The sequence below is a fragment of the Pituophis catenifer genome, unplaced genomic scaffold (assembly GCF_029215685.1).
Source record: "Pituophis catenifer annectens isolate HBS135680 unplaced genomic scaffold, rPitCat1.0.hap2 SCAF_12, whole genome shotgun sequence".
NCBI classification, from domain to species: Eukaryota; Metazoa; Chordata; class Lepidosauria; order Squamata; family Colubridae; genus Pituophis; species Pituophis catenifer.
Genome location: NW_027256892.1, coordinates 24,086,945 through 24,114,523, shown reverse-complemented (window position 1 = coordinate 24,114,523; position 27,579 = coordinate 24,086,945). Strand labels below are relative to the sequence as shown.

The following is a 27,579-nucleotide window of genomic DNA, read 5'->3' as shown; positions in this document are numbered from 1 at the left end:
AGCCGAAAAAATGTTTTTAAAAGTTTTTTTTTAAAAAAAGCCTCTGATGTTCGGGCGGCTCAGCTGGGATCATCAAAGGCTTTTAAAAGCATTTTTTCTTACAACCTGGAAGAGGTTGTAAAAAAAATGCTTTCAAAAGCCTCTGACGATCTAAGCTGAGTTGCCTGATCGGCAGAGAGGCATTTAAAAGAAAAAAAAGCCTCTGCCGATCAGGCAACTCAGCTGGGATTGTCAGAGCCTTTTGAAAGCATTTTTTTACACATGTAGAAAATGTAGAAAAAATGGTTTTAAAAGTAAAAAAAAAAATTGGCCACCCCCACATACACCAAGCCCCGCCCACAGAACCGATAGTAACAAATTTTAGATTTCACCAGTGCCCCTTGCTCCCGCAGGAGACCTGTATTAGGGATTCCAACCACAGAACTGCCAACTTTTCTGATCCACAAGCTCAGCGTCTTAGCCACCGAGCCACCTAGCCAGCTCTCCAAGACAAACCAACGGCTTCCCCATTGGGAGCATCCGCCCCCCATCCAAATTGAGGACAATTCAACCAGGGGCTTTTCCTAGTTCATCTCACTCCTTTTTTCCTTTTTTTTTTCCCGGGAGCCAAACTGGTCCTAAGTTGAAGTTTTGTCAACTTCTGTTTCTTACGGTTCCCGGAGAAACAAACGGATCCCCTCCTCTCTCTCTCTCTCTCCTGCTTCCGGTTAGCCAGCGGGAATCCCACTCCCCACTAAAAAAAAAGAAGGGAGCAACAGACCCAGAATGGCTTGAATGAAAGAGAAAGGCATCTCTTCTTCCTTCCTAGAAACTGGGGGTGGGGGGCGTCCACGCTCCGCCCGTTTCCTACAGTTCACACCACCGCCCCTCCCCTCCCCTTCCCCACCCACCCACCCCCACCCCAACTTTTCCAGCCACGCAGGCTGGCAAGAGAAAAAAACCGGGATGCAGAGCGCCTGGTGCCTGGTGAAAGCAAGCCCACCCTGCAAAGAAAAAGAAAAGACCCCCACCCCAAACTCCACGCAGGCTGAGCGCCACGTGGGAAGCCCCCCTCCCCTCCCTTCCCAACTCTGCTCTCCCCTCCTCCCCAAGAGGCGAGGGCGGGTATTCTCTCCAGCTCCGGGGCGACCCCCTTGCAGCTCCCACCTCTCTCCGGCCCAGCCGAGGGTCGCCTACTGTTTTAAGGGCTGCGCTCCTTAAGGGGAGAAGCGGGGAAAAGGGGCCAGGGGCTCCCCGAGAAGGGGACTGGAGTGGGGGGGAGCTCCGCAGCTGGGAGCCGAAGGAGGCGGGTCTCCTCCGCAGCCCGGGCGGGTCTCCAGAGCGGCCCGCCTTCCCTCCTGCCCAGCCCCGCCGGCAAGCCAGAAACTTTGGGAAAAGTTTTTTTTTTTTTTTTTTCCTCCCCTCTAAGCTGCGGCGGCCGGAGGAGCAGCGTTCGAGTCCCGTCCTCTGGCTGCCCAGAGCCGCCTTGTTGTGCGCTCCGGCCGGGGATGCTCTCTCGGGTCGGCGGCGGGGAGGGTCGGCTGGTCGCCCCGTTCCTCTGCTGGCTGCTGCTGGGGCTGAGCGGGGCGGCGGGGGCGCCGACGGAGCTGCGGGTTCGAGTGCGGCTCCCCGACGGGCAGGTGACGGAGGAGAGCCTGCAGGCGGACAGCGGCGCCGACAGCGTCAGCCTGGAGCTCCGCAAGAGCGACGGGACCCTCGTCACCCTGGCTGCCGACTTCAAGCAGGTAAACAGCAACGGAGTTGGAAGGGTCCTCGGAGGTCATCTAGTCCACTCCCCTGCTCACGGTATACTAGGGATTCGAACTCAGCGTCTTAGCCACTGAGCCACCTAGAAAAGGCAAGGGGGCGGGGGCTGGGAAAGAGGGGCGGGGCTGGAGGGGGGTCCCAGACGCCCTGGGGTGGGGGAGGGAGAGGGAGGAATTGGAGGTTTCCCATTCAAGTAACGGGGAGCCAGCGGGAAGAAGTGGGGTTACCTCCCCTTTTACTCCCCGGTAAAGGGGGGGGAAAAAAGCTGCTTGGTTCAGTTTTAGCTTTTCATCCAGGAAGAGGGATCCGGGCGGGGTCGTTTTTCTCCTCCTGCGTGCGATGCTCCTAACAACCCTGCGAGGTAGGCTTAGGCTGAAAAGAGACTAGCTTGGCTGCAAAGCACCCCGGCCGGGACTAAAACGTGGTTTCTTCTTCCGTTTGGGCTTTGGGGGTGTGTATGGGGGGGGTCAGAGAGACAAGAGACAGTAACAGAGTTGGAAGGGACTTTAGAGGTCATCTAGTCCAACCCTCTGCTCACACAGGAGACCAGTACTAGGGATTCGAACCGCCGAACTGCCGACAAGCTTTCTGATCGACGAGCTCAGCTTGGGTCTCTCGACTTCGCCCCAGGAACGATAAACCCTGAATTTGCCAGGTTGTGGGAAGGCAACTCGCACCGGTGGGGTTTGAGTCCCTGCGCTGCAGTTTGTGGAGAGTCTGGGAAAGAGGAATCGATAGGCTGGGATCCCGGATGGGTCGTTTTTTGCACAAATGGGGACTTCCAGACGTGGAAGAGGAAGAGTGGGGGGTGGGGGAGAGAAGTGGGGCGGGGAGGGCCTTTCCTTCAAGAAAAGCAAAGTTGCTCTGATGTTCTTCCCACGTTTGGCATCAAAAGAGCCGCTGGAACTTTGCAAATTGTCTCTCTTTCCAGGCTGAGCCGTTTTTTTTAATCTTCCCATTTCCCCCCTGTTCTCATGCTTCCTTTGCCACACCATCCCCGTTGAGAAAACTCAACTGGCTGACAGGGAGATTCCCTCCTCCTCCTCCTCCTCCTCCTCTCCTCCTCCTCCTCCCTCCCAGCCTCCAGGCTTCTTCCAAAATTGCATCTTCGACTTTCAGATCTGCTTAGATCACAGCATTTTTCTCCCTTTTGCAGTCGGCTTCACAAGCAAGCTTCAAAAGTTTCATTTTAAAAATGAAATATTTTTTTTTAAAAAAAAAAAACCCTCTGCATGGCTCCCATATCTTGTGTTCTCTTTAAAAAAAAGTTGGGACATCAGACAGTTTAGGACATGGGAGTCGCCTGGAGGTATATCTGCCTAATTAACTTGAGTCACATGTTGCAGTAACCGCAGCCAGAAGCCGAGATAGCTGGGCTGGACTCTGGGAATCGGGAAAACCATAAACCACTCTTGGGCAATAGGCTTATGCAGCCCAACCCCAAATCTGCATGCTTCTTCTGGTTCCTTCAGTTCAAGGGGGTCAAGTTCCCAGAAGCCTCCCTTGTCAGTTATGGGGCTAGCCCTCTGAGTAAAGTCCCACCAAGATCGAGAGCAGAGGCAGTGGTGGGATTCTAATAATTTAACAACCGGTTCTCTGCCCTAATGATTTCTTCCAACAACCAGTTCACCAAACTGCTCAGAAGGTTAACAACCGGTTCTCCCGAAGTGGTGCGAACCGGCTGAATCCCATCACTGCCCTTGGCACTCCGGGCAGTGATGGGATTCAGCCAGTGGTGGGATTCAAGTAATTTAACAACCGGTTCTCTGCCCTAATGATTTCTTCCAACAACCAGTTCACCAAACTGCTCAGAAGGTTAACAACCGGTTCGCCCCAAGTGGAGCGAACCGGCTGAATCCCATCACTTGAGCAGAGAGGTCTTCAAACTTGGCAGCTTTAAGGTTTGGCAGCTTTCCAACTTGGCGGCTTTAAGACTGGTGGACTTCAACTCCCAGAATTCTCCAGCCAGCAGTGTTGCTCCAGTGCTGGCTGGAGAATTCTGGGAGTTGAAGTCCACCAGTCTTAAAGCTGCCAAGTTTGGGGATCCCTGATCTGGAGGCATCATCCTGCCCTTGACGGCATTGCCTTAAAGACCTCTCGCCAAGACAGACAGATTAACAGAGTTGGAAGGGACTTTGTAGGTCATTTAGTCCAACTCCCTGCCCAAGCAGGAGAGCCTACCCCATTTCTGACAGATGGCAGTCCAGTCTTTTCTTGAAAACTTCCAGGGATGAAGCTCCCACAACTTCCGAAGGCAACTTCTGTTCCATCGGTTGATTGTTCTCACTGTCAGAAAATTCCTCCTTATTTCTAGTTTGAATCTCTCCTCAATCAGTTTCCATCCATTATTCCTTGTCTGGCCTTCGGTTGCTTTGGAGAATAGCTTGACCCCCTTCCTCTCTGTGGCAGCCCCTCAAATATTGGAAGACTGCTATCCTGTCTCCCCTGGTCCTTCTCTTCACTAGACTAGCCAGGCCCAGTTCCTGCAACCGTTCCTCGTATGTTTTATCCTCCAGTCCCCTCACCATCCTGGTTGCTCTTCTCTGCACTTTTTCTACAATCTTTTTTATAGCGTGGTAACCAAAACTGGATGCAGTATTCTAGGTGTGGTCTTACTAAGGCTTTACAGAGTGGTTTAAGTTCTCCCCACTTTTGCTAAGATAGACATGGCCCCTGGTTGAATATATTTGTATATGTAGTCCTCAAGTTACAACAGTTCGTTTAGGGACCATTTGGAGTTACAGCAGCGTTGAAAAAGGTAATTTAGGGCTGTTTTTCACGCCTACGACCATTGAAATATCCCCGTGGTCAGATGATCAAAATTCAGACACTTGGCAACTGACACACTATAAAAAAGAGGTTGAGACTCTAGAAAGAGTGCAGAGAAGAGCAACAAAGATGATGAGGGGACTGAAGACTCAAACATACGATGAACGGTTACAGGAACTGGGCATGGCTGGTCCAGTGAAGAGAAGGACCAGGGGAGACAGGATAACTTCTTCCAATATTTGAGGGGCTGCCACAGAGAGGAGGGGGTCAAGCTATTTTCCAAAGAACCTGAAGGCCAGACAAGGAACAATGGATGGAAGCTGAACAAGGAGAGATTCAACCTGGAAATAAGGAGAAATTTCCTGACAGTGAGAACAATCAACCAATGGAACAGAAGTTGCCTTCGGAAGTTGTGGCAGCTTCATCTGAACTCCTCATAAGGAATCACATGGTTGGTTTTTCTTCCTCTTTTCCTTGTTCTTCAGTCTCTCATGAAAACGTCCTGTAGTAACTCTTTAAGCACTGAGTTGTTCCCTTTATTTTTTTTATGGCCTTAACCTCTGGCCAGAAGTTGATTTGCGACGAAGGACAAAGTGCCTGAGGACACACCCATTAAGGCAAAAGTGAGTTCGGATACGACATTTGGGGTTCCGTTTTTGGATTTAAGCAGGAGGTGACTTCTGTCTTTTAGAGCCAAGAACAAAGGTCCTTGTGGGAGGAGGAGGTTGGAGGAAGATCCTGGTGAGATCTTACTAAGTAGCAAAATGTGGAGAAATTACTATTCAGGAAGAATTTGTGTCAGGGCAAACTTTGATGTGCCCTGGCCTCTACCCTTCCCCTTCCCTTCCCCTCCCACACACTTTCTCTTTCTTTACAGAAGGGGGGAGGGGTCTTGAGAAAGTTTTTCTCATTTTTTTGTTACCTGCAAAGCAACTTCTAAAAGAGGAGAGGGAGGGAGGGAGGGAGGAGTGAGTGAGTGAGTAAGAAACGAAGGAAGGAAGGAAAATGGAAGGAAGAAAAAATGAAAAGAAGGAAGGAAGGAAAATGGAAAGAAAGAAGGAAGGAAGGAAAATGGAAGGAAGAAAAAATGGAAGGAAGGAAGGAAGGAAGGAAGGAAGGAAGGAAGGAAGGAAGGAAGGAAGGAAGAAAAATGAAAGGAAGAAAAATGGAAAGAAAGAAGGAAGGAAAAAAGGAGGAAGAAAGCAAGGAAGGAAAATGGAAAGAAGGAAGAAAGGAAAATGGAAGAAAAATGGAAGGAAGGAAGGAAAATGGAAGGAAGAAAAAATGGAAGGAAGGAAGGACCCAATTCTTGATGAGGCAATCTTGAGAAAAACTCATATTCCATTTGCACCTCCTGTGATGCACTATGAACACTGGAGAAGAATTTAGGTGATCATCCCTCATCCTCCACCATACCCAGGGATTAATCTATAAGAGGACAGGTACCAAAGTAGCCAAAAGGAAGCTAGTCCCTATGACTGCAGAGCCAATTAGGATAAAGACTAAATCAAAAATATGAAGTCTAGCATAAATTGGCCATTGGAAAAGGAGAACCTTGCTAGTCTATGGTGCAGACAAATCAGACCCTTTTCTGACCGTGTTATTAAAGGGTATAAAGGTAAACGTTCCCCTCGCACATATGTGCTACTCATTCCCGACTCTAGGGGGCGGTGCTCATCTCCGTTTCAAAGCCGAAGAGCCAGCGCTGTCCGAAGACGTCTCCGTGGTCATGTGGTCAGCATGACTCAACGCCAAAGGCGCACGGAACGCTGTTCCCTTCCCACCAAAGGTGGTCCCTATTTTTCTACTTGCATTTTTTTACGTGCTTTCGAACTGCTAGGTTGGCAGAAGCTGGGACAAGTCACGGGAGCTCACCCTGTTACGCGGCACTAGGGATTTGAACCGCTGAACTGCCGACCTTTCGATCGACAGCTCAGCCTCTTAGCCACTGAGCCACTACCTCCCCATTAAAGAGTATAAGCTGCCCCTTAATACACAAGGGTATTACCATGTGTTGTATTTCCATTCGCTCCATCTCTAGCATGTCCATCCAAGCTAGGAATTCTGGGATTTGAAGTCCAAGCTATCTAGAAGACGCTCTTCTTGAGACAGGCTGTTGTGGGTAGACATTATGCTCTTCCCAAACTGCCCCAGAGAGCATGGCCAAATCAGAGATGGAATAGGTCTTCTGAAGATCTGGTGACCATAACGGTTTTCCCCGACTTCTATAAGGCCTTTATTCAAGCTTGAGGAAACACCCCAAATCTTGACTTTCAGCAGAGAGACCAAAAAGGGGAAGGGCGCCTTTGGGAAGAACTGGGGAAGTCGTAGCCTTTCCAGATGTTTCATATTTCCATTCCTGACCCCCCCCCCATAGTTTGCACACACAACTGTCTTGAATTCCACAGCACGGATGCGCCAGCTTCGAAGCGCCATTGATTTTGGGACTGACGCATCCTAGGAATCATCCGGGAAAGCAACTCGGGGCTGAGGGATACCTACAGAAATCCCGCAAGGTGATGAGAAGAATGTGGAGCCGACGGGAAGAAGGCCTTTGAAGCAAAGAAAACACTCTTTTCTAACATTGTTGAACCACGTTAAGGACTGAGTGCATCTTAACCACGATTCTCACGATGTTGAGAATCAGCTGCCCCGTGACGAATCATTAATTACTTCAGTATTATCGTTTTTTCTCCTCCTCCTCCTCCTCCTCCTCCTCCTCCTCCTCCTCCTCCTCCTCCCTTTCCTGGAAGAGGTGATAAGAATATTTTTTTAAAAAAGGCACTTTTCAAGAGAGCCATGCAGATATAGAACATTTTCCCAGTTAATCTGCTCTTTGAAACACAGAGAGAGAGACGGTTGGAAAATACAACAATCAGTTAGCAATTCTTATCTCTGTCCCTAAAGCCCTGTTTATTTGCTCACTGCACGCAGACGGGGCCCTTCCTCCGACTGTAAGCGGTTAATTCTCTTACTTAAGTCATGGGAAACCTGTAGTAGAAGGACCGACTCTTAATGGAAAAGAATAAAATTTTTGCTTTTGGAAAAATTCTACACCCAACTTCCAGGTTAAAAACACCTGAAGCCACTTCCCGACTGGTCAGGATTGAGCTGAGCTGAATTCCCTGACCTTGTGCTAGGCAGATGTGATGAGACTACAATGCCTGTGGTTCCCAGCCAGCAATCCAGGCTGGGGTAACCAGTCCCTTGATTAGCATTATGCACACAAACAGACAGACAAAGAGGCACCCTTCCTTGAAAAGAGAGGTAGATAAAGGGTGTCCACTGGAAAGGTGAGTTCTGATCTTGCCTTTAGGCATGAAAGCCAGCTAGGTGACTTTGGGACAATCGCCTGGAGTTTGGGAGTTCTAGTTCTACTTTAGGCATGAAAGCCAGCTAGGTAACTTTGGGCCGCTCACCAGGAGACAGTGAGTTCTAGTCCTGACTTAGTCATGAAAGCTAGTTAGGTGACTTTGGGCCAGTCACCAGGAGACAGTGAGTTCTAGTCCTGTCTTAATCATGAAAGCTAGTTAGGTGACTTTGGGCCAATCACCAGGAGACAGTGAATTCTAGTCCTGTCTTAGACATGAAAGCTAGTTAGGTGACTTTGGGCCAGTCACCAGGAGACAGTGAATTCTAGTCCTGTCTTAGACATGAAAGCTAGTTAGGTGACTTTGGGCCAGTCACCAGGAGACAGTGAATTCTAGTCCTGTCTTAGACATGAAAGCTAGTTAGGTGACTTTGGGCCAATCACCAGGAGACAGTGAATTCTAGTCCTGTCTTAGACATGAAAGCTAGTTAGGTGACTTTGGGCCAGTCACCAGGAGACAGTGAATTCTAGTCCTGTCTTAGACATGAAAGCTAGTTAGGTGACTTTGGGCCAATCACCAGGAGACAATGAATTCTAGTCCTGTCTTAGACATGAAAGCTAGTTAGGTGACTTTGGGCCAGTCACCAGGAGACAGTGAGTTCTAGTCCTGTCTTAGTCATGAAAGCTAGCTAGGTGACTTTGGGCCAATCACCAGGAGACAGTGAGTTCTAGTCCTGTCTTAGGCATGAAAGCCAACTGGATGACTTTGGGCCAATCGCCAGGAGATGATGAGACAGTGAGTTCTAGTCCTACGTTAGGTGTGAAAGGCAACTCAGCCCAACCTACCTCACAGGATTATTGTTGTGGGGAAAATAGGAGGGAAGAGAATTATGTATGCTCACCACCTTGAGTTACTTATAAAACAATAAAGACAGGATTAAAATCCAATAAATAAATAATACATTTCCCAACTCCATGAAATGAAGAAGGCCGGTGGATTGTTAGGTAGAAGTTTGCTCTTTTTATGGGGGTGGGTCTGAGTCAAAGCAGGGAAAGTGAAAGAATGTCTGAAAACATCCTGAGATTTTCGGTCTCTGTTTACATTGCGTTGGGCTCGCAATTCTCCATTCATCTGGAGAAGAGAGAAACAAACCCCCCCTCCCCTTAATACACCCCAGCTGAAGTGCCGGGAAATGTAGAAACTGTCTCTTGAGTGGTAGTTAAAATTCCAAAGCACGGGGTCACACTTTCCTGCATTTTTTTAGCCTAAGGCCTCCGCTGGGATTAATCTTTGTGCAACGCGCAACAGTTTGGATGGTTCTACACAACACTGCAGATATAAAGCCTTAGTAAGACCACACCTAGAAATACTGCATCCAGTTTTGGTCACCACACTATGAAAAAGAGGTTGAGACTCTAGAAAGAGTGCAGAGAAGAGAGAGAAGAGCAAGCAGGATGATGTGGAGAATGGAGGCAAAACATACGATGAACGGTTGCAGGAACTGGGCATGGCTACTCTAGTGAAGAGAAGAGAAGGACCAGGGGAGACATGAGAGCAGTCTTCCAATATTTGAGGGGCTGCCACACAGAGGAAGGGGGTCAAGCTATTTTCCAAAGCAACCAGACAAGGAATCATGGATGGAAACTGAGCAAGGAGAGATTCAACCTGGAAATAAGGAGGAATTTCCTGACGGTGAGAACAATCAACCCATGAGACAGAAGTTGCCTTTGGAAGTTGTGGGAGCTTCATCACTTGAGACTTTCAAGAAGAGACTGGACTGTCAACTGTTAGAAAGGGTGTAGGGTCTCCTGCTTGGACTAGATGATCTACAAGGTCCCTTCCAATTCTGTTATTCTGTATATTATCCAAGGTGCCTTGAAAGGACCCCCCTAAAAAACTATCCCAAGATAGGTGGAATGAAGTTTGTTACAGGGAACCCCCAAGATAACTGCCCTTTCTCCAAATGGTTTGACTTCAGGTGTAGGAATTCCCAGTTGGCACGGGATTTTAACTACATCCGCTGGCAATACCAGTGATAGGCATCAGGATGCTCGAAGATACCATTTAGACAAGAGTGACGAGCATAAAGGGCTTTGAACACCCGGGATGTGGTTGCAGAAAACATCCACTTCTTTCAACAAGTCAGGGTTAAAAACAAGCCAGAGCTTAGTCTAATGGTGTGAATTGACAGGATGCTGTCAAATATTATGTTTAGTTATTCGAGGAACTTTCTGCTGACTTCGACTTACTATCGGTCCTTCAGCAATTGTTACAACAGCATTGAAGAAAAAGACTTACGACTGCTCCTCTTACTTACGAGCATTGCAGCATTCCCGTGATGACGGGATCAAAATTCAGGTGGCTTGGCCACCGGCCATCCCCGATTCCTTAGGCCCAGTGGGCAACCACATCCATAACAAGGGTGGCTATTTATGGCCGGCTTCAACGGTGGAACCCGCTTCATCGTTGAGAAGCTGCTGAAGACAGAAAGTGAAAGTGGAGTGGACTCGTCCACCCTCGAGTATCTCACGCCTGGGAACAGATTGTGGAGGTAGATTGGGCGAGTTTCCCGGAGACCTGTGGCTGGCACTACTTGTTAAACACAAGCGATTGTTCTTTGTTGAGTTAGGTGGGTGTAAACAGAACAGCAGCTTTTCACCGCTCAACTTCGGATGGCTGCTAAAAGGGAAGGTCCCTGCAGTGCTCCTTGGGTGGGGCAATCACACAGAAAGAGGGTAACAATGAATAAATCCATCTGATGGATTTGGGTTAGGGTTAGGGTCAGATGGATTTTGAATTTTAGATTTTAGATTTTATTCAGTACAGAAAGAGTACAATCCAAAAAAAATCTCTCTCTCTCTCTCTCTATCCATCCATCCATCCATCCATCCATCCATCCATCATCTATCTCTCTATATCTCTATCATCTATCTGTCTATCTGTCTATCTCTCTGTCTATCCATCCATCCATCCATCCATCTATCATCTACAGTATCTCTCTATATCTCTATCATCTATCTATCCATCCATCTATCCATCCATCCATCTATCATCTATCTCTCTATATCTCTATCATCTATCTATCTATCCATCCATCCATCCATCTATCATCTATCTCTATATCATCTATCTATCCATCCATCCATCCATCCACCCATCCATCCATCCATCCATCCATCCATCAATCATCTAACATCTATCTATCTATCTATCCACCATCTATCTATCTATCTATCTATCTATCTATCTATCTATCTATCTATCATCAGGGTTAGAATTAGGGTTAGGGTTAGAGCTGTGGTGGCACAGTGGTTAGATTGCAATACTGCAGGCTACTTCTGCTAACTGCCGGCTGCCTGCAGTTTAGCAGTTCGATCCTGACCAGCTCAAAGTTGACTCAGCCTGCCATCCTTCTGAGGTCAGTAAAATGAGGACCCAGATTGTTGGGAGCAAATATGCTGACCCTGTAAACTGCTTAGAGAGGGCTGTAAAGCACTGTGAAGCTGTATATAAGTCTAAGTGCTATTGCTATTGCTATCGTCTATCTATCTATCTATCTATCTATCTATCTATCTCTCTATCTATCTATCTATCTATCATTCTATCATTCTATCAATCTATCATCTACCCTGTTTGCCCCAAAATAAAACATCCCCTGATAATAAGTCCAGTCGGGCTTTTGAGCGCATGGCAATAAGGCCAAGCACTTTTTGCAGGGTTCAAAATATAAAACAAGGTCTTATTTTTGGGAAACACGGTATCTATCTATCTATCTATCTATCTATCTATCTATCTATCTATCTATCTATCTATCCATCTTTCCATGTAAGTATTAATCAGGCCATTCCCTGCTTACCCGTTTCTGATATCAACCAGGTTTCTGTCCACCTCACTTCCCCCGGACAACCGCAGACTCCTCACCCCAAAGAATTGACAATACCAAGCCAGTTCCGTTTTTTTCAAAGACTTATTTTGACGTTCCCGAATTCCTGGCCTTTTCCCAAAAGATGGAGGCCTTCTAAACATTGTACTCGGAATGTACTCTGGACGTTGTAAGGCCGTCTCTCTCCGCAGGAATATCTCAGCCACGTTAAACATTAGCGGATTTATCACGAGGCTATTAAACGCTGGGTTTCCTGTTGCCCTCTGCACTTTGGGGGGAAAAAAATGTAGCTTTTGTTACCCTGCAGCGGTTCCTTCGAGGGCTTGCATTTTAATTAAGCACATCTTTCTGAAGAGGTGGAAACATGGAAAAAAAAAAACCTTTGGGAAATGAGGTGTTCCAGGGAACCAGAAAGCCAAAGCAAAAACAAACAAACAAACAAAAAATGTTGCTTGTTGAAATTATGGTTCTATGGCAACTTTCATGCAAAACATCTCTACACAGAGGTCGGCTTCAAAAATTTTCGTAAGGGCTTCTCTGCCCGGTTGCTGGGTAGGCGTGGCCTAGTTGCCCTTCTGCACCACGATGGGGGGGAGGTGTTTTAACCCTCCCCAGGCTCCGGAGGCCCTCTGGAGGCCGGAAACAGGCCTTCCCGAATTTCCAGTAGGCCCATTTTTCGCTCTCCCTGAGCCTCTGTGCATGCCCTGCACTTGCCTGCATCCAAAACAGGTTGTCAGACTTCGATGCTATCTCGAAATAAATGAATTTCCAAACTGCCAATCTTTAAGAAATCTTCTCTTTATTCGAGCACAACCATCTGATCCTGACTCGATGCGGACAAGACTGACCTTTTGCCCCCCCAATCCCTCCCTTTCCGATCCCCAATTATCTGCTTCTCATTGGCTATCTTCCAAGTCACTCTCCTGACTTCTTGTCTCATCATTTCACAGGAATGTTCCCCCCCCCCTCTTCATTTCCACGGAGACCAGGCTTCAAAGGGATTTAGCAGGCAAAAGTTCAGGGCTTATCTCCCTTTCTATGTCAGTGCTGAGGTGCTGACACCGGTCACGTGGGGACCCCTGGGAGGGGCAGGGTGGGGTGGGTGGGGTCAGCCAGGAGTGGGATTTGCGGGTTCTCCGAACAGCACAGAATTTTAGCTAGAGGTTCTCCCGAACCCCTGCGAACCCCCTGCCTAAAAGATAGTTGTTAATTTATAACCCTTCATTTAGTGACCATTCAAAGTCACAGCAGCACTGAAAAAAGGGACTGATGACCAATCCTCATACTTATGACCATGTCCCCCCCCCCAGTCATGTGATCAGAATTTGGGCGCTTGTTAACCAGCATGTATTTACGATGGTTGCAACAACCCAGGATTCTACGATCGTCATTTGTAACCTTTCCCAGTTGGCTTCTGACCACACAATTCAATTGGGGGGGGGGGTGTGGAAGAGCTGGATTCACTTAACGATTAGGTGTAGGGTTTCCTGTCTAAGCAGGGGGTTGGTCTAGAAGACCTCCAAGGTCCCTTCCAACTCTGTTATTCTAAATTCTAAACTTAACAGCTGCAGCGAAAAGGTTGTAAAATTGGACACGGCTCCCTTAAGAGCTGCTTTGCTTAACGGTGGGAATTCTCGTTCCAGCTGTGATTGTTAAATCAAGGACTACCTATATAATATGGCAGGGAATTTAATCTGCTTACTAAGTAGCCCTTAGGATGGAGTTGATTCCTATTCTGCCCACGCGAAATACATTTTATTCTGTCTCTCTGAGACCTTGTACACGCCCACGCACCCTTTTGCAAGCATGTTCGAAATCTTTCTGACTTCATTCACCAAAATGCACACACATATATACTGCTAAGTTGAAAAACCCAGAGGGTAAAAATTAGACACCCATTTGTGCAATCTTCCACTTATCCTCGTTCCTAACTTGCATAAACTGCTCTCTGTGGCCGAATCTGAATTCCCGCCGGATGCGAAGCTGTGAGCCGCTTAGTTCCGCGGTATCGATGGTTGTTTTTTCCCTCTTTGCAAACGAGTATCCTGTTTCCCTGAAAATAAGACCTATCCCGAAAATAAGCCCTAACATGCTTTTTCCGTTTGTGCCTAATATAAGCTCTACCCCCTGCATACAGGGACGCAGTGGCTCAGTGGCTAAGACACTGAGCTTGTTGATCGAAAGGTCAGCAGTTCAGCGGTTCGAATCCCTAGCGCCACGTAACGGGGTGAGCTCCCGTGATTTGTCCCAGCTTCTGCCAACCTAGCAGTTCGAAAGCACGTAAAAAAATGCAAGTAGAAAAATAGGGACCACCTTTGGTGGGAAGGGAACAGCGTTCCGTGCGCCTTTGGCATTGAGTCATGCCGGCCACATGACCACGGAGACGTCTTCGAACAGCGCTGGCTCTTCGGCTTTGAAACGGAGAGGAGCACCGCCCCCTAGAGTCAGGAACGACTAACACATATGTGCAAAGGGAACCTTTACCTTTAAGTGCTTAGTCAACAGTGTATTGTCTGGGTCAATTTACATATGCATAATAATAATAAAAATAATATTATTTACATGTACATAGTGGCATTCTTCCAGCTTCTAATTTATACCTCTAATATCTAGAACAAATCCTATGTTAAGAAATATTTTGTGTCTTCTTTATCCTTTATCTTTAGCGTTAACCTATCCATTTCCACACAGTCTAATTTTTTTTTTTTAATTATATTCTCATCGGTAGGAGTTTCCTCATTTTCCCAGTGTTGTGCAAATACAATTCTCGCTGCTGTCAAGACATGTAATCTTATATATATTTTCCCTTTATCGTATTTTTTTTCCCAGTAATATACCTTCCTTCTGGATTATTGTGATGCTCCTGGCCTCTCCCACACACACAGACACACACAAAGACACACATGTTCCACAAGATGCTAGCAGCCACCCACATGCAAAGAATTTCTCTGCAGCCTTCCTGTTTACTCCAGGACCAGCCCAGATGCCTGCAGCCTATAAATCTCTCCACACGCAGAGAAATCTGTAAATATTTAAAATTGGGTTGGTTGGCCATGCCGCATGGATCCCACCCCCCACTTTTGGCAGTGCAAAGAAAGCAGAGTCACAGCGGGTGGGAAAGGAGGCATGTCCCATGGAGAGGGGGAGGAAGGAGAATGTCATGTCCTTCATATATGTGAGGGATCCAAAAGGGACACATTTTACGGATCCTTCCTTGTCCTTTTAAGGCAAGAATAGTTTCAAGCAATCCTCAGGGACATTAGCGCCGGGTGGGAGAAGCAGATTGTCTTCTTCACTCTCTGCTCTTGGTCTTCTCGCGAGGATTGGAGGTTTAGAATAGCAGAGTTGGAAGGGCCCTTGGAGGTCTTCTAGTCCAACCCCCTGCTTAGGCAGGAAACCTGGCTTATACCATTCCAGACAAACAGCTATCCAGTCTCTTCTTAAAAGCCTCCAGTGATGGAATGATGACCACTTCTGAAGGCAAGTTGTTCCATTGATTGATTGTTCTCATTGTTAGGAAGTTTCTCCTTCGTTCTAGGTTGCTTCTCTCCTTGCTTAGTTTCCACCCATTGCTTCTTCTCCTGCCTTCAGGTGCTTTGGAGAATAGCTTGACTCCTTCTTCTTTGGGGCAGCCCCTGAGATACTGGAAGACTGCTATCATGTCTCCCCTAGTCCTTCTCTTCATTAAACTAGACATACCCAGTTCCTGCAACCGTTCTTCATACGTTTTAGCCTCCAGTCCCCTAATCATCTTAGTTGCTCTTCTCTGCATTCTTTCTAGATTTTTCAGGATTAAATTGCACCAGTTCATTTACAAGACATTAGCAAAGGGCTTTCCATGCACTCTCTGGATCTCACTTTTGGTGGAACCTTCAACGACATCTTGAACATGGGAGAGACACCAGAAATATCAGACACATGGGGGTTCCCCCTCCCCTTAAGTCCTCTTTGAAGGATTAATGAGGTGCTCTTGGATCAGACGGGACTCTTGACAGCTGTATGGGCAACGCTAATGGTTTTAGCCTGCTGGTGGGAGGTGCACACACATGCGGGGTGGAGTTGAGCTGGGTGACGGCCTGCGTGCCTGCAGAGAGGGCTCTGGGTGCCATCGGTGGCGCTCGTGCCATCGATTCGCCATCATGGCCCTACACCATTTCAGACTTCAGCGATAGGTCCATGCATCTCTCTTAGTGGTGGAGCAGTGTTTCTCCACCTTGACAATGTTGAGCTGCATGGACGTTAACTCCCGGAATTCCCCAGCCAGCGAAACACTTATCTACCTATTTCCTTCTTCCAAGTTTTTTTTTTTTCAACTTCCCAAACTAACCAGGGTTTCCTGGTGAACTCCGATAAGGGGCCTTGGTAGTACAGTGGTCTAAAGCACCCTGTTATTAACACAGCTGCCTGCAATTACTGCAGGTTCGAATTTTACCAGGCTCAAGGTTGACTCAGCCTTCCATCCTTTCTAAGGTAGGTGAAATGAGGACCCAGTTTGTGGGGGCAATAAGCGGACTTTGTATAAATACACAAAAGTATGAAGGCTATTGCTTAACACATTGTAAGCCGCCCTGAGTCTCCGGAGAAGGGCGGCATATAAATCAAAAATTTTTTTAAAAAAAGTGCAAAAGCGCCACTGAGCTGAGCTTTTTAACATTCCAACAAATGCTTCCATTTATTCATTTTTTTTTTTAGTGGCTGACTTCCTTATTTCCTTAGGTACTGTGTGCGCCTAATTTTTTATACTTGTTTGCTTGGAAAGCAGCCTCTTTTGAGCATGTCTGTGACTGTGACTTAATAAGGGACCACTTGTCCATCAGAAATACCCACTGGGGGAGGAAGGGGGGAAGACATCCAATTATGATTTGATTGCATTCCCAATTGATCAATTATCAGCCTGGGACATCTGTCGGGAGGGGTGAGGACAAGCAGAGAAACTTCCCCCCCCCCATATTGTACGTTCACTGCGCTTCATCCTTCCTGACACATGTCAGATGGAATTAGGTTGCTGCTGCAAATTCTTTCCAAGCGAAGGAACGGAAGGCTCAGTTGGAAAAGCCGGACTTTCGCTTCCAGGTTTGGGGTTGATGTGCCCATCCCAGCTAAAGAGCGGGCAAGCTTTGATTCCGAAACGTGCAATTAGGATTGCAGAATTATAACTCTGTGTAAAAAGAGGAGTGGCGTAGTTATTTGTCTGTGTGTGCGCACCAAAGTTACAGTCTCTTGCAGGACATGACTTGCTAGTCGGAGTCTGGATTTTCACCATCTCCTCTTCCTCCTCCTCCTCCTCCTCCTCCTCCTCCTCCTCCTCCTCCTCCTCCTCCTCCTCCTCCTCCTCCTCCTCCTCCTCCTCCTCTCTGTAAACTCCCCTCCGTTCTAGCACTGATGATGCTACCTAGTTGGGTAATGAAATTCTGCAAGAAAACCACCAAACTCAGAGAGAGCAGCAAGGATCCCACAGATCTCTTCCTCCTCCTCCTCCTCCTCCTCCTCCTCCACCACCACCACCTCCTCCTCCTCCTCCTCCTCCTCCTCCTCCTCCTCCTCCTCCTCCTCCTCCTCCTCCTCCTCCTTTCTGTAAACTCCCCTCCCTTCTAGCACTGATGATGCTACCCTAGTTGGGTCATGAAACCTCTACAAGGAAACCACCAAGCTCAGAGACCACCAAGGATCCCACATATCTCTTCTTCCTCTTCCTCCTCCTCCTCCTCCTCCTCCTCCTCCTCCTCCTCCTCCTCCTCCTCCTCCTCCTCCTCTCAACCCCACTCCCTTCTAGCACTGATAATGTTACCAAGCTGGGTCATGAAACGTCTTCAAGGAAACCACCAACCTCAGAGAGCACCAAGGATCCTACAGATCTCCTCCTTCTCCTCTCAACCCCACTCCCTTCTAGCACTGATAATGTTACCAAGCTGGGTCATGAAACATCTTCAAGGAAACCACCAAGGCTCAGAGAGCCCCAAGGACCCCTTCACCTCAACCCCCTGAGCTGCAAATATTTTTTTTTCTTTATTGTTTGCTAAACAAATGCTTTGGAAGTCAAGCACTGCCTGTAGATATCCTAGGAGGGTGGGGTGGAAAAAGGCAGAGTGTAGCGTTGTCTGTTGAGCTTTGTTTCACTGCATCCAGGCCTCCCTTGCAATGCAGGCCTGTGGTGTCTCCGGAGGACGTTCCCGGAGAAGATTGGCAGTCCCTGAATATGATTTCTCTCCCTTCCTGGAAATACCAGAATTGAATAGAGGGCTAAGCTCCAAATTTCCACAGCGGTGTGTTAACGCAACGTTTCCTCCCTGAAGTCTTCCACCCACATGGGACTTCAGGGGCCACCGGGTCTAGCAGGAAAGCACAGGTTGTCCGTACGACGTAGGGCCACAATTGAGCCCTAAATTTATGTCGCTAAGTGAGACATTTGTTAGGTGAGTTTTGCTCCAGTTTGCCACCTTCCTTGCCACAATTGTTAAGGTGAGACACTGCAGTTAGCAACTTGGTTGTTAAGTGAATCTGGCTTCCCCGTGGATTGCCAAAGTTGTACCTTCGAACGGTCACTAAGAGAACTGTCGTAAGTCGAGGACTACCTGCAGAAACGGGACAAGGACGAGTTTTCCTAGAATGGAGAGACTGAGTGAAAAGTTGCAAGCGTAGGACTCGGTGGTTCATCCATGTTGCCTTTTTTTTCAGCTTAGCTCGCCAGAGGGAGCTTTGTGGGTCTTTTGGGTGAGTGTGTCTCTTGGAAGCTCTTGGCTTCCCCGCGTCTCTTCTTCAAGCCTGCCAGATCTCAGCTGCGAGGTGTCCAGATGTTTCCTCTTTTGTGTGGCTCCTTGGAGCGATTGACGGGAACGGAGGCAGTGACTCATCCCTGGGACACAAATGTCTGGAAGGGAGGAGGATTCATCTCCAGGAAGGGCTTAGTCAACGTTGAGGAGGGTTTATTTATTTATTTATTTATTTATTTATTTATTTATTTATTTATTTATTTGTTTGTTCAAACATGTACAACAGAGGTCTTCAAACTTGGCAGCTTTAAGACTTGTGGACTTCAACTCCCAGAATTCTCCAGCCAGCTGGCTGGAGAATTCCTGGGAGTTGAAGTCCACAAGTCTTAAAGCTGCCAAGTTTGAAGACCTCTGATGTACAAGATAGCAGGTAGAGAGGTCTACTAGATTCCGAATCACTGGCCTGGGACAAGTCAAGCGCCCGAGAGTCTGAATTTGTGAGGGATGCAACAGCTGAGAAAGGACGTGTCATCATAACACAACGCAAGGGCTTGTTGTCATGATGGGGCTCTCGTGGACATCAGAGGGAGCAAAGCTTCGTTCACTTTTGAGATTTCTTTCTTGCCTTGCAGTCTGGCAAACCCAGAGCTGGAGGAAGAAACAGAAAAATTGAAGGGCTGACAGTTCCAGAGACTTTGCTTTGGTTTAATTGGTGTTTGGGGGAAAATTTTATTTTATTTATTTATTTTAAAAAAATTAATGTTGTGACTTTGCGTTGTGTTTGACGGTGTCTTTCAGGGTTGAGTGAGGAAGTCCAGGCAAGGGGAAATTACATTTATTTTTCTTTTCTTCCATCATAGTCCCTTCCTTCCTTCCTTCCTTCCTTCCTTCCTTCCTTCCTTCCTTCCTTCCTTCCTTCCTTCCTTCCTTCCTTCCTCCTATTAATCATTTACCATTCCTTCCTTCCTTCTATCCATCAGCCTTCTTTCCTTCCTTTCTTCCTTCCTTCCATTAATCATTTATTCGTCCTTCCTTCCTTCTATCTATCAGCCTTTCTTCCTTCCTTCCTTCCTTCCTTCCTTCCTTCCTTCCTTCCTTCCTTCCTTCCTTCCTTTCCTCCTATTAATCATTTACTCTTCCTTCCTTCCTCCTATCCATCAGCATTCTTTCTTTCTTTATTCTTTCCTTCCTTCCTCCTATTAATCATTTACCTTTCCTTCCTTCCTTCATCCTATCCATCAGCCTTCTTTCTTTCTTTCTTTCTTCCTTCCTTCCTCCTATTAATCATTTACCCTTCCTTCCTTCCTCCTATCCATCAGCCTTCTTTCTTTCTTTCTTTCTTTCTTTCTTTCTTTCTTTCTTTCTTTCTTTCTTTCTTTCTTTCTTTCTTTCTTTCTCTCTCTCTCTCTCTCTCTCTTTCTTCTCTTTCTTTCTTTCTTCTTTCTTTCCTTCCTCCCCTCCCTCCCTCCCTCCCTTCCTTTCATTTAGCAGTAACTTGTCCTGTTCATCTACCAGCTACTTCCTGCTACAGCTGCAGGTAGACTCCTCTTGGCCAGAAAGCCCAAAAGGAAGAAGCACCAGTTGCCAGCTTCCTCTTAGGCTCTCGTCAGATGCCAAGTTTGGCAAATGGGTTTCTGGGATAGGATCGCCACCTGGCATTTTTCCATGCTACATAACAGTCCAGATTTCCACGCCGGCTTCTTCACTGCCACGATGGGAAAAACCTTGAGGCGGGTCAAAGCGCTTGGCTTCCCTTGTCTCCTGAATCCAAAAACTTATCGGTGTGTTTTTTGTTTTTTTTTCCTCTCGTAGGAGGTGAAGATCTTCCGAGCCCTGATCCTCGGGGAATTGGAACGGGGACAGAGCCAGTTCCAAGCTCTTTGCTTTGTCACCAGGTTGCATCGCAACGAAATCATTCCCAGCGAGTCCATGGCCAAACTACGACAGGTAAGAAGGTTGCATGAGTGTCCGCAACTTGGCTGAGATTAATTTCCTTTTCAACCCACAGTCTGCGTTCCTTGTTATTCTCTGGATCTCTTAGTCAGGTTTCCGCAGAAACAAAGATGTGTCAAGCTGTCTCCAGGCCTGACTGTTTGTCACCATTTCCTTTTTTTTTTTTAATTTATTTATTTATGACAAATCAGTCTGGTTATTCATATTTGTAAATGAGGAGGTATAAGAATAGGGGCCCTCTGGTGGATCCCAAAGCAAATGTTTGATCGACATGCATCTTTTTCCTTTTAGGAAAAAATGTTTTCAGTGGACGTTGGAAGTTCCTTTTATTATTCTTGTGATGTTTAAAATGCATCTTGTGCTTCCAATGGGTAACGAATCCTTCGGGAAGGCTCTCTCGCCTTCTCTGCGAAACTTCCTGGAATGACTTGGGTCGTTTTGCAAAGTTGCATCATCCAACATCATCGGTACAGGGGAAAAAAAAACAGCCTCTGTAAAAAGAGCCACCTTAGGAAGAGAGCATCTTATGGGTCATTTGGGGGAAAAAAAATCTTAGCCATCTCATGTTTTTAATTCAAATGAAACGTTCCCCCTCCATTCGCCTTTAAAACAATTTTTGCCATTCTTTCCCCTGGTTTTTCTATTTGAAAGTCCTGCAAAAACGGAGGGCAGAAATGAATGAAGTGATCCAAAATTCTTGTTTAGTTAAGTTAGGACCCCAATCCCTCGTCATCTGGTGACAGGAAAAAAATAAAGTTAATTATCTGATTGAAGAGAATATTTGTAGCTCAGGGTTGGATTGTGAAGTCCATGGTGAAACTCTGAGCTTGTTGTTTTTTCTCAAGAAGACGTTTCATTACCCAAGTAGATAACATCATCAGTGCTAGAAGGGAGTGGGGTTTGTGTCTGTGGCACTCCCCTCTAGCACTGATAACGTTACCTAGTTGGGTCATGAAACATCTGCAAGAAAACAAGGATCATCAGCCACCAAGTTTAAGATCGATATCAGGAATGGAAACGCTGATGTCCCTCCATTTTTTTTTTCTCTTTGCCAGAAAAACCCACAGACGGTGCGGCAGGCGGAGGAGGTCCGTGCACTCGAGCACCTCAGCATGGATGTAGCTGTCAACTTCAGCAAAGGGGCCCAGTTGAGCTCTCACATCTACAACATCTGTTCGGAGGCCAAGGAGACCATCTACAGCCGAGAAGAAGATGTGAAGTTCTGGATGGAGAAAGGTAGGAGGCACTTCAACCGTCAGGAGACGGAGTTGATGGTCCCTCCATCTCGTAATGCCTCCCGCACGGGGATAATAGCAACAGCACTTAGACTTATATACCGCTTCACAGTGCTTTACAGTCCTCTCTAAGCGGTTTACATAGTCAGCATCTTGCCCTCTACAATCAGGGTCCTCATTTTACCCAGCTCGGAAGGATGGAAGGCTGAGTCAACCTTGAGCCCATCAGGATCAAACTGATGGCAGTTGGCAGAGTTAGCCTGCAATATTGCATTCTAACCACTGTGAAGGGAAGGGAAGGGAAGGGAGGAAGGAAGGAAGGAAGGAAGGAAAGAAGGAAGGAAGGAAGGAAGGAAGGAAGGAAGGAAGGAAGGAAGATAACAATAGCACTTATATACCATTTCACAGTGCTTTTACAGTCCTCTCTAAGCAGTTTACAGAGTGAGCCTCTTGCCCCCAACAATCTGCGTCCTCATTTTACCGACCTCGGAAGGACGGAAGGCTGAGTCAACCTTGAGCCTGGTGTGATTCGAACTGCCGAATTTCAGGCAGCCGGCAGTCAGTAGAAGTAGCCTGCAGTACTGCACTCTAACCACTGCGCCACCGTGGCTCAATGCCAGCTGACAATCAAATATTTGATTGTCTGCTATATTTTCCCTTTTGAAACAAATTGTCAGACTTCGATGCTATCTCAAAATAAATGAATTTCCAAACTGCCAATCTTTAAGGAAATCTTCTCTTTATTCGAGCACAGCAACTGGATCACGACTCGATGCGGACAAGACTGATCTTTTGCCCCCCAATCCCTCCCTTTCCGATCCCCAATTATCTGCTTCTCATTGGCTATCTTCCAAGTCACTCTCCTGACTTCTTGTCTTGTCATTTCACAGGAATGTTCCCCCCCTCTTCATTTCCACGGAGACCAGGCTTCAAAGGGATTCAGCAGGCAAAAGTTCAGGGCTTATCTCCCTTTTCTATGTCAGCGCTGAGACGCTGACACAAATACTGCTTTGTAGGTATGGAAAATGGGAGATGAACCTCAACTGAAGGGTTAGGATAGAAGGGCTAATTCAAAGCTTTCGTGGAAATAGGTGAGCTTTCCTTAAGGATTAAGTGTGCAAATGTTCCATTTAGGAAGCCACCTGACTGTAAAACAGGCCATTCTGAAGATCTATGGAGATTCTCAGTCATCCAGGTCATGGTTGTCCTTAAAGATGCTTTTTTTCAAGAGGCAACTTGGACTTTCTGGTTTTTCTTGGAAGACGTTTCACTTCTCATCCAAGAAGCTTGGATGGAGAAGTGAAAGTCAGAGCTGAAGAAGCATCTTGGATGAGAAGCGAAACGTCTTCCAAGAAAAACCAAAAAGCCCAGGTGAAAAAGCCCCATTCTGAATGTTTTGCCAGCAGAAATAGATCTGGTGTCCATTTGAGGCTGGACCATTCCAGAATAATATTGCTGGTCCATTTCGAGGATGGAACAGCCTAACTTTGGAGTGAGATTTTCTGCAGTTCAGGCATACAATTAGTAGCGAGAGGAGTCTGGTGAAGGCACTTCCCAGCTTCTGCAGGAGAAGGACAGAATAGTTAATGAGAAAAGGAGGACTTCTGGTGGAAGATGTGTCAGAGTTTCTTGCAAAAATCAAATCAAAGAGCCTTGGTAGTACAGGGGTTTAAGGCACCCTGTTATTAAGCTGCTTAAGACCAGCTGCCTGCAATTACTGCAGGGTTCGAATCTCGCCAAGGCTCAAGGTTGACTCAGCCTTCCATCCTTTCTAAGGTAGGTGAAATGAGGACCCAGTTTGTGGGGGCAATAAGCTGACTTTGTATAAATATACAAAAAGATGAAGGCTATTGCTGAGCGCATTGTAAGCCGCCCTGAGTCTTCGGAGAAGGGCGGCATATAAATCAAATTAAAAAAAAAAAAAAAAAACAAGAAGCACACACAGATAACTGATTCAGCGGGATTCATTCACTTCTTTTTATATACATAATAACATGAAGTAAATTTTACAATACCAATAGCAGAGTTCTTTCAATGTGGTAAAAGTTACAGGCAGAACACAAGGCAGGAGAGAACAGTTAGTTTCATTTCAGCAGAGCAGACAAGCACACACACACACTGGTTTCAGTTTCGTTTCTCAGCACAGACTCAGAAGCTGCAGACTAAGACACACCCTGGCTCCAGTCTGTCTCAGCTCCCATTTGGCTGATTTAGTTGCTGTGCCTATTCATTGACTGACCTTGATACCATGTCTCTGCCAGTTCATGAATAATCTGACAAGAAGGACCTAACTAGAGGAATTGACCCTTTTTTTCCCCTCTCTTCTGCCTGTCTCTCCTGCAGGGGTGGACGGCTCCATGTTTGAGGTCCTGCCTCAGTCTGCCGACCTACCTGGCCTGCAACATTGCCGGGTCTGCACAGACCGTTGGAAACCTTGCATCTGCAGCTACGCCTTGAACATTGAGTGGTATCCCTGCATGCTGAAGTATTGCAAGAGCCGAGATGCAGCTGGAAAGACAACCTCTTACAAGTGTGGCATCCGCAGCTGCCAGAAGGCCTACAGTTTTGATTACTACGTGCCCCAGAAGCAGCTCTGCCTGTGGGATGAAGAGACTTAGCAGGACAGCTGAGCAGCCATCTTGTTTTTTGGACTGGGACAACTTGTCTTCAACCTTCCTTCCTGGAGCTCTGGGTAGGACTACCAAGGTGGCCACCTGCGACTGAAAAAAGGAAGGGGTACGGCATGGAGGGAGGGAGGGAGAACCCCTGTGAGATGCCTCCTAAGCATATTTTGGAGTGAGTCTCTCCATCTTCGCCTGTAGAAGGAGGCATCTTCAGATTTACAGGCAGAGACTACAATCAATGTAATGTTGTCAAAAGATGGAGAACAACAAAATGAAGACTGTTCTCCATCTTGACTTGACTTTTGAAGCTTCTTGACCACAATGAGATTTGTGCCTGCTTTTTTGTTTTTTTTAAAAAAATGAAGACAAAGGGGATAGATGTCCTTCCTGGACAACCTCCTAGAAAGGATTAGACACCAAGTAGGTAGCAGAATGGATAGAGGATCTTCCGGACAAAGCTCGTGAGCTTCCAGAATGTTCTACAGTTGCTACCTGGAGCCCCCAGAAGGAGGAAACTTAAAGCCATGATGACGTCAGAATCTGGAAGGACATCACACTGATATCCTACATTATTTTATGCAAGAATAAGAGATTATTCGAGAAGGCTGTAGGACGCCTGTCTCCTACAACCGACTGTCAGTTACCACTATGCCATGTGCTTCCAGTGACCAGTATCCAAGGGATTATGCCATCCCTGGGCAGCTTTGACGACTGCAGTTTGCCAAAATGCCTCTGATGTAGATATGCTGCGTAATCATCTGGGTGGATCACCGAGCCCAACTCTTGGTTTCAATTGGCTCCTTAATGCCAGAGGAGGTGGGAATGTAGATCTCTGGCTTCTTAAGGGTGCCAATCCCTCATCACTCTGCCTTAATAAGAGATTGTACCCACCTCACTTCCAGGGACCGAAGATTGCAGACAATCAGATCCATTTTAAAGAGGGATCCCTAAGCCCTTCCTAGCCAGGACATCCCCAGAAGAAACGTTCCAATTTCTTCTGATTGGAAAGTCAAATGCTTACTTTCTAATCTCTTTCTGTACCTCCTCTCCCACAAAATTGTGATTGGACAGAGCAATGCAGTGTGTGTGTGTGTGTGTGAGAGAGAGAGAGAGAGAGAATATTAAACTAAGGGGAGCCACAATATGTCCAAGTATGAATGCCCCAAATATTGCAGAAAAAGTAGCAGAATGTTTGGGTTACAGAAATGGACGAGATACCCAGATACAATATGGGAAAGCAGCAGAAGTGTGATGTTGCATACGGTCAGTTCACACCTGGCTCTTTGTCCCTCAGTTAAGACTGAAAGTAGCATCCTTTGAAGACCCATCGAAGAAGCCAGTGGTGAAATGGAAAAAATTATTGCTATCAGTTCTGTGGACATGGCTTGGTGGGTGTGGCTTGGTGGTGGTGGGTCATATGACTGGGTGAGCGTGGCCAAGTTTTTTTTTTTTTTTACTTTTTTAAAGCATTTTTTACTACCTATTCGCTGGAACCGGTAGTAAAAAAAAATCTTTAAAAAAGAAAAAAAAGGTTCCGATGCTCGAGCGGCACAGCTGATTGACAACAGCTGATTGACAATCAGCTGTGCTTGCGCGATCCTTGGTACCTTTTTTTTTAAAGATTTTTTTACTACCGGCTCCGGCGAATAAGTAGTAAAAAATGCTTTAAAAAAGTAAAAAAAAAAGAAAAGAAAAAGGTTCTGACGATTGGGCGGCATAGCTGATTGTCAATCAGCTGTGCCGCGTGATCATCAGAACCCTTTTTTTTACCTTTTTAAAGCTTTTTTTTTTACTACCAGTTCACCCAAACTGGTAGTTTTTATCACTACCGATTCGCCCGAACCAAAGCAAACCAGTAGCATTTCACCCCTGGAAGAAACCATGATACACAAACCCTTATCAACACTAAGGGCCAACCAGCTCCGTGCCTCCATTGGTGCTATCAACAAAATGCAGAAAAATGGTGGCAAACCGGGACATCAGGATTGTGTGTTTCTACAACGCAATAAACTAGGCTTCAGTCTGTTGTGAATCATTGTGTTGTGGGATCACCACCAAGCATTGGGGTTCAGACCTTGCATTGAGGTTTGTTTTGTTTGTTTTGTTCCTCCTTTTGCTGACCTGTGCTTAATGTATTGTGGAGCCCATCAGTTGAGTTGGTTAGTTCCATAATTGTGCTGCAAAGCAACACAATGAAATGTGACGGAAAAGTTGTCGCTTCCCAGAGAACAGTCACAGGTTCCCACATACCTTTGGACGTGCAGAAATTCAAGAACAGCCTGTTCTTGTCACCCAGTGGTGGGTTGCCCCCGGTTCGGGCCGGTTCTATAGAACCGGTAGTAAAACTGGCGGAAGACTCCGCCCACTGACCCTGATGTTGTCAGAAATGATTTGCGCATGCGCGAGCGCAATCCCATTGCAAACCGGTAGTAAAGGTAAGTAGAACCTACCCCTGTTGTCACCATACATTTGCAGTGATGCAGAGAACATTCCCTGTTGGATTTCTGTCTGCCTTGCAGCTGCATCTTTTTCTTTTAAAGAGATTTATTTCAGATCAACTGTAGATCTGTTATGCTTTCTTAGCTTCCTTCCATTTCTGCCAGCTACCTTCTCTCTGTAATCTGGGCATTTCAGACCGCTGACCTTCGCGCCTTTAAGAATTCCATTTTAAAAGATAATATTTATCTGTCTATTTCCTAGAATTGTGCGGGTGTGAGAGTGAGTGAGCTGGGCCGCTGCGATTTGCGTTTTGGATTGGCGTTCCTTTGGCGCGCTTAAAAAAATTAAAAAGACCACTGGAAATGAAATAAATGTGAATGAAAGGTGCGCTTTTTTTTCCCCCGAACAAATTATTTATGATATGTAAACTGAATAAACTGATTTAAAAAAAAAAAATGGAGTTTATGAGTTTGACAAAGGAGTTTCCTTAACATTGCCCAGAATTCTGAAATGTGTCCATTTCTGACTGTGATACGTTCATTATTTTTATAGCTGTATCTCAGCATGAATAGGAAATCAAGCATCACTTCTGTTGGTGTTAAGAATATGTCATATTTACATGATTTCTTACCAATGAGGAATACTGGAGTTCACTAAGAAACTGACATTATATCTCTAAAGAATGTGGAGAAGAGCAATTAGGATGATTACGGGACTGGAGGTTAAAATATATGAAGAATGGTGGCAGGAACTGGGTATGTCTTAGTTCAGGGGTCAGCAACCTGCGGCTCTGGAGCCGCATGTGGCTCTTTCATCCCTCTGCTGCGGCTCCCTGTCGCCGGTCAGCTCCACAATTGATCGAGCTTTCGGGCAAGTAGAGGAAAAAAGATGCGGTCCTAGGAGACTCTA

General features: G+C 46.5%; 1 protein-coding gene across 1 annotated transcript; it reads left to right on the top strand.

Moving 5' to 3' along the window:
• Positions 1-1,422: 1,422 nt before the first annotated feature.
• Positions 1,423-24,225, top strand: OAF (out at first homolog). Its single transcript, XM_070952531.1, has 4 exons — positions 1,423-1,724; positions 20,232-20,366; positions 21,428-21,608; positions 23,951-24,225. Exons 1-4 carry the CDS (start codon positions 1,488-1,490, stop codon positions 24,223-24,225), a joined length of 828 nt encoding a protein of 275 aa, XP_070808632.1. The 5' UTR covers positions 1,423-1,487.
• Positions 24,226-27,579: the final 3,354 nt, after the last annotated feature.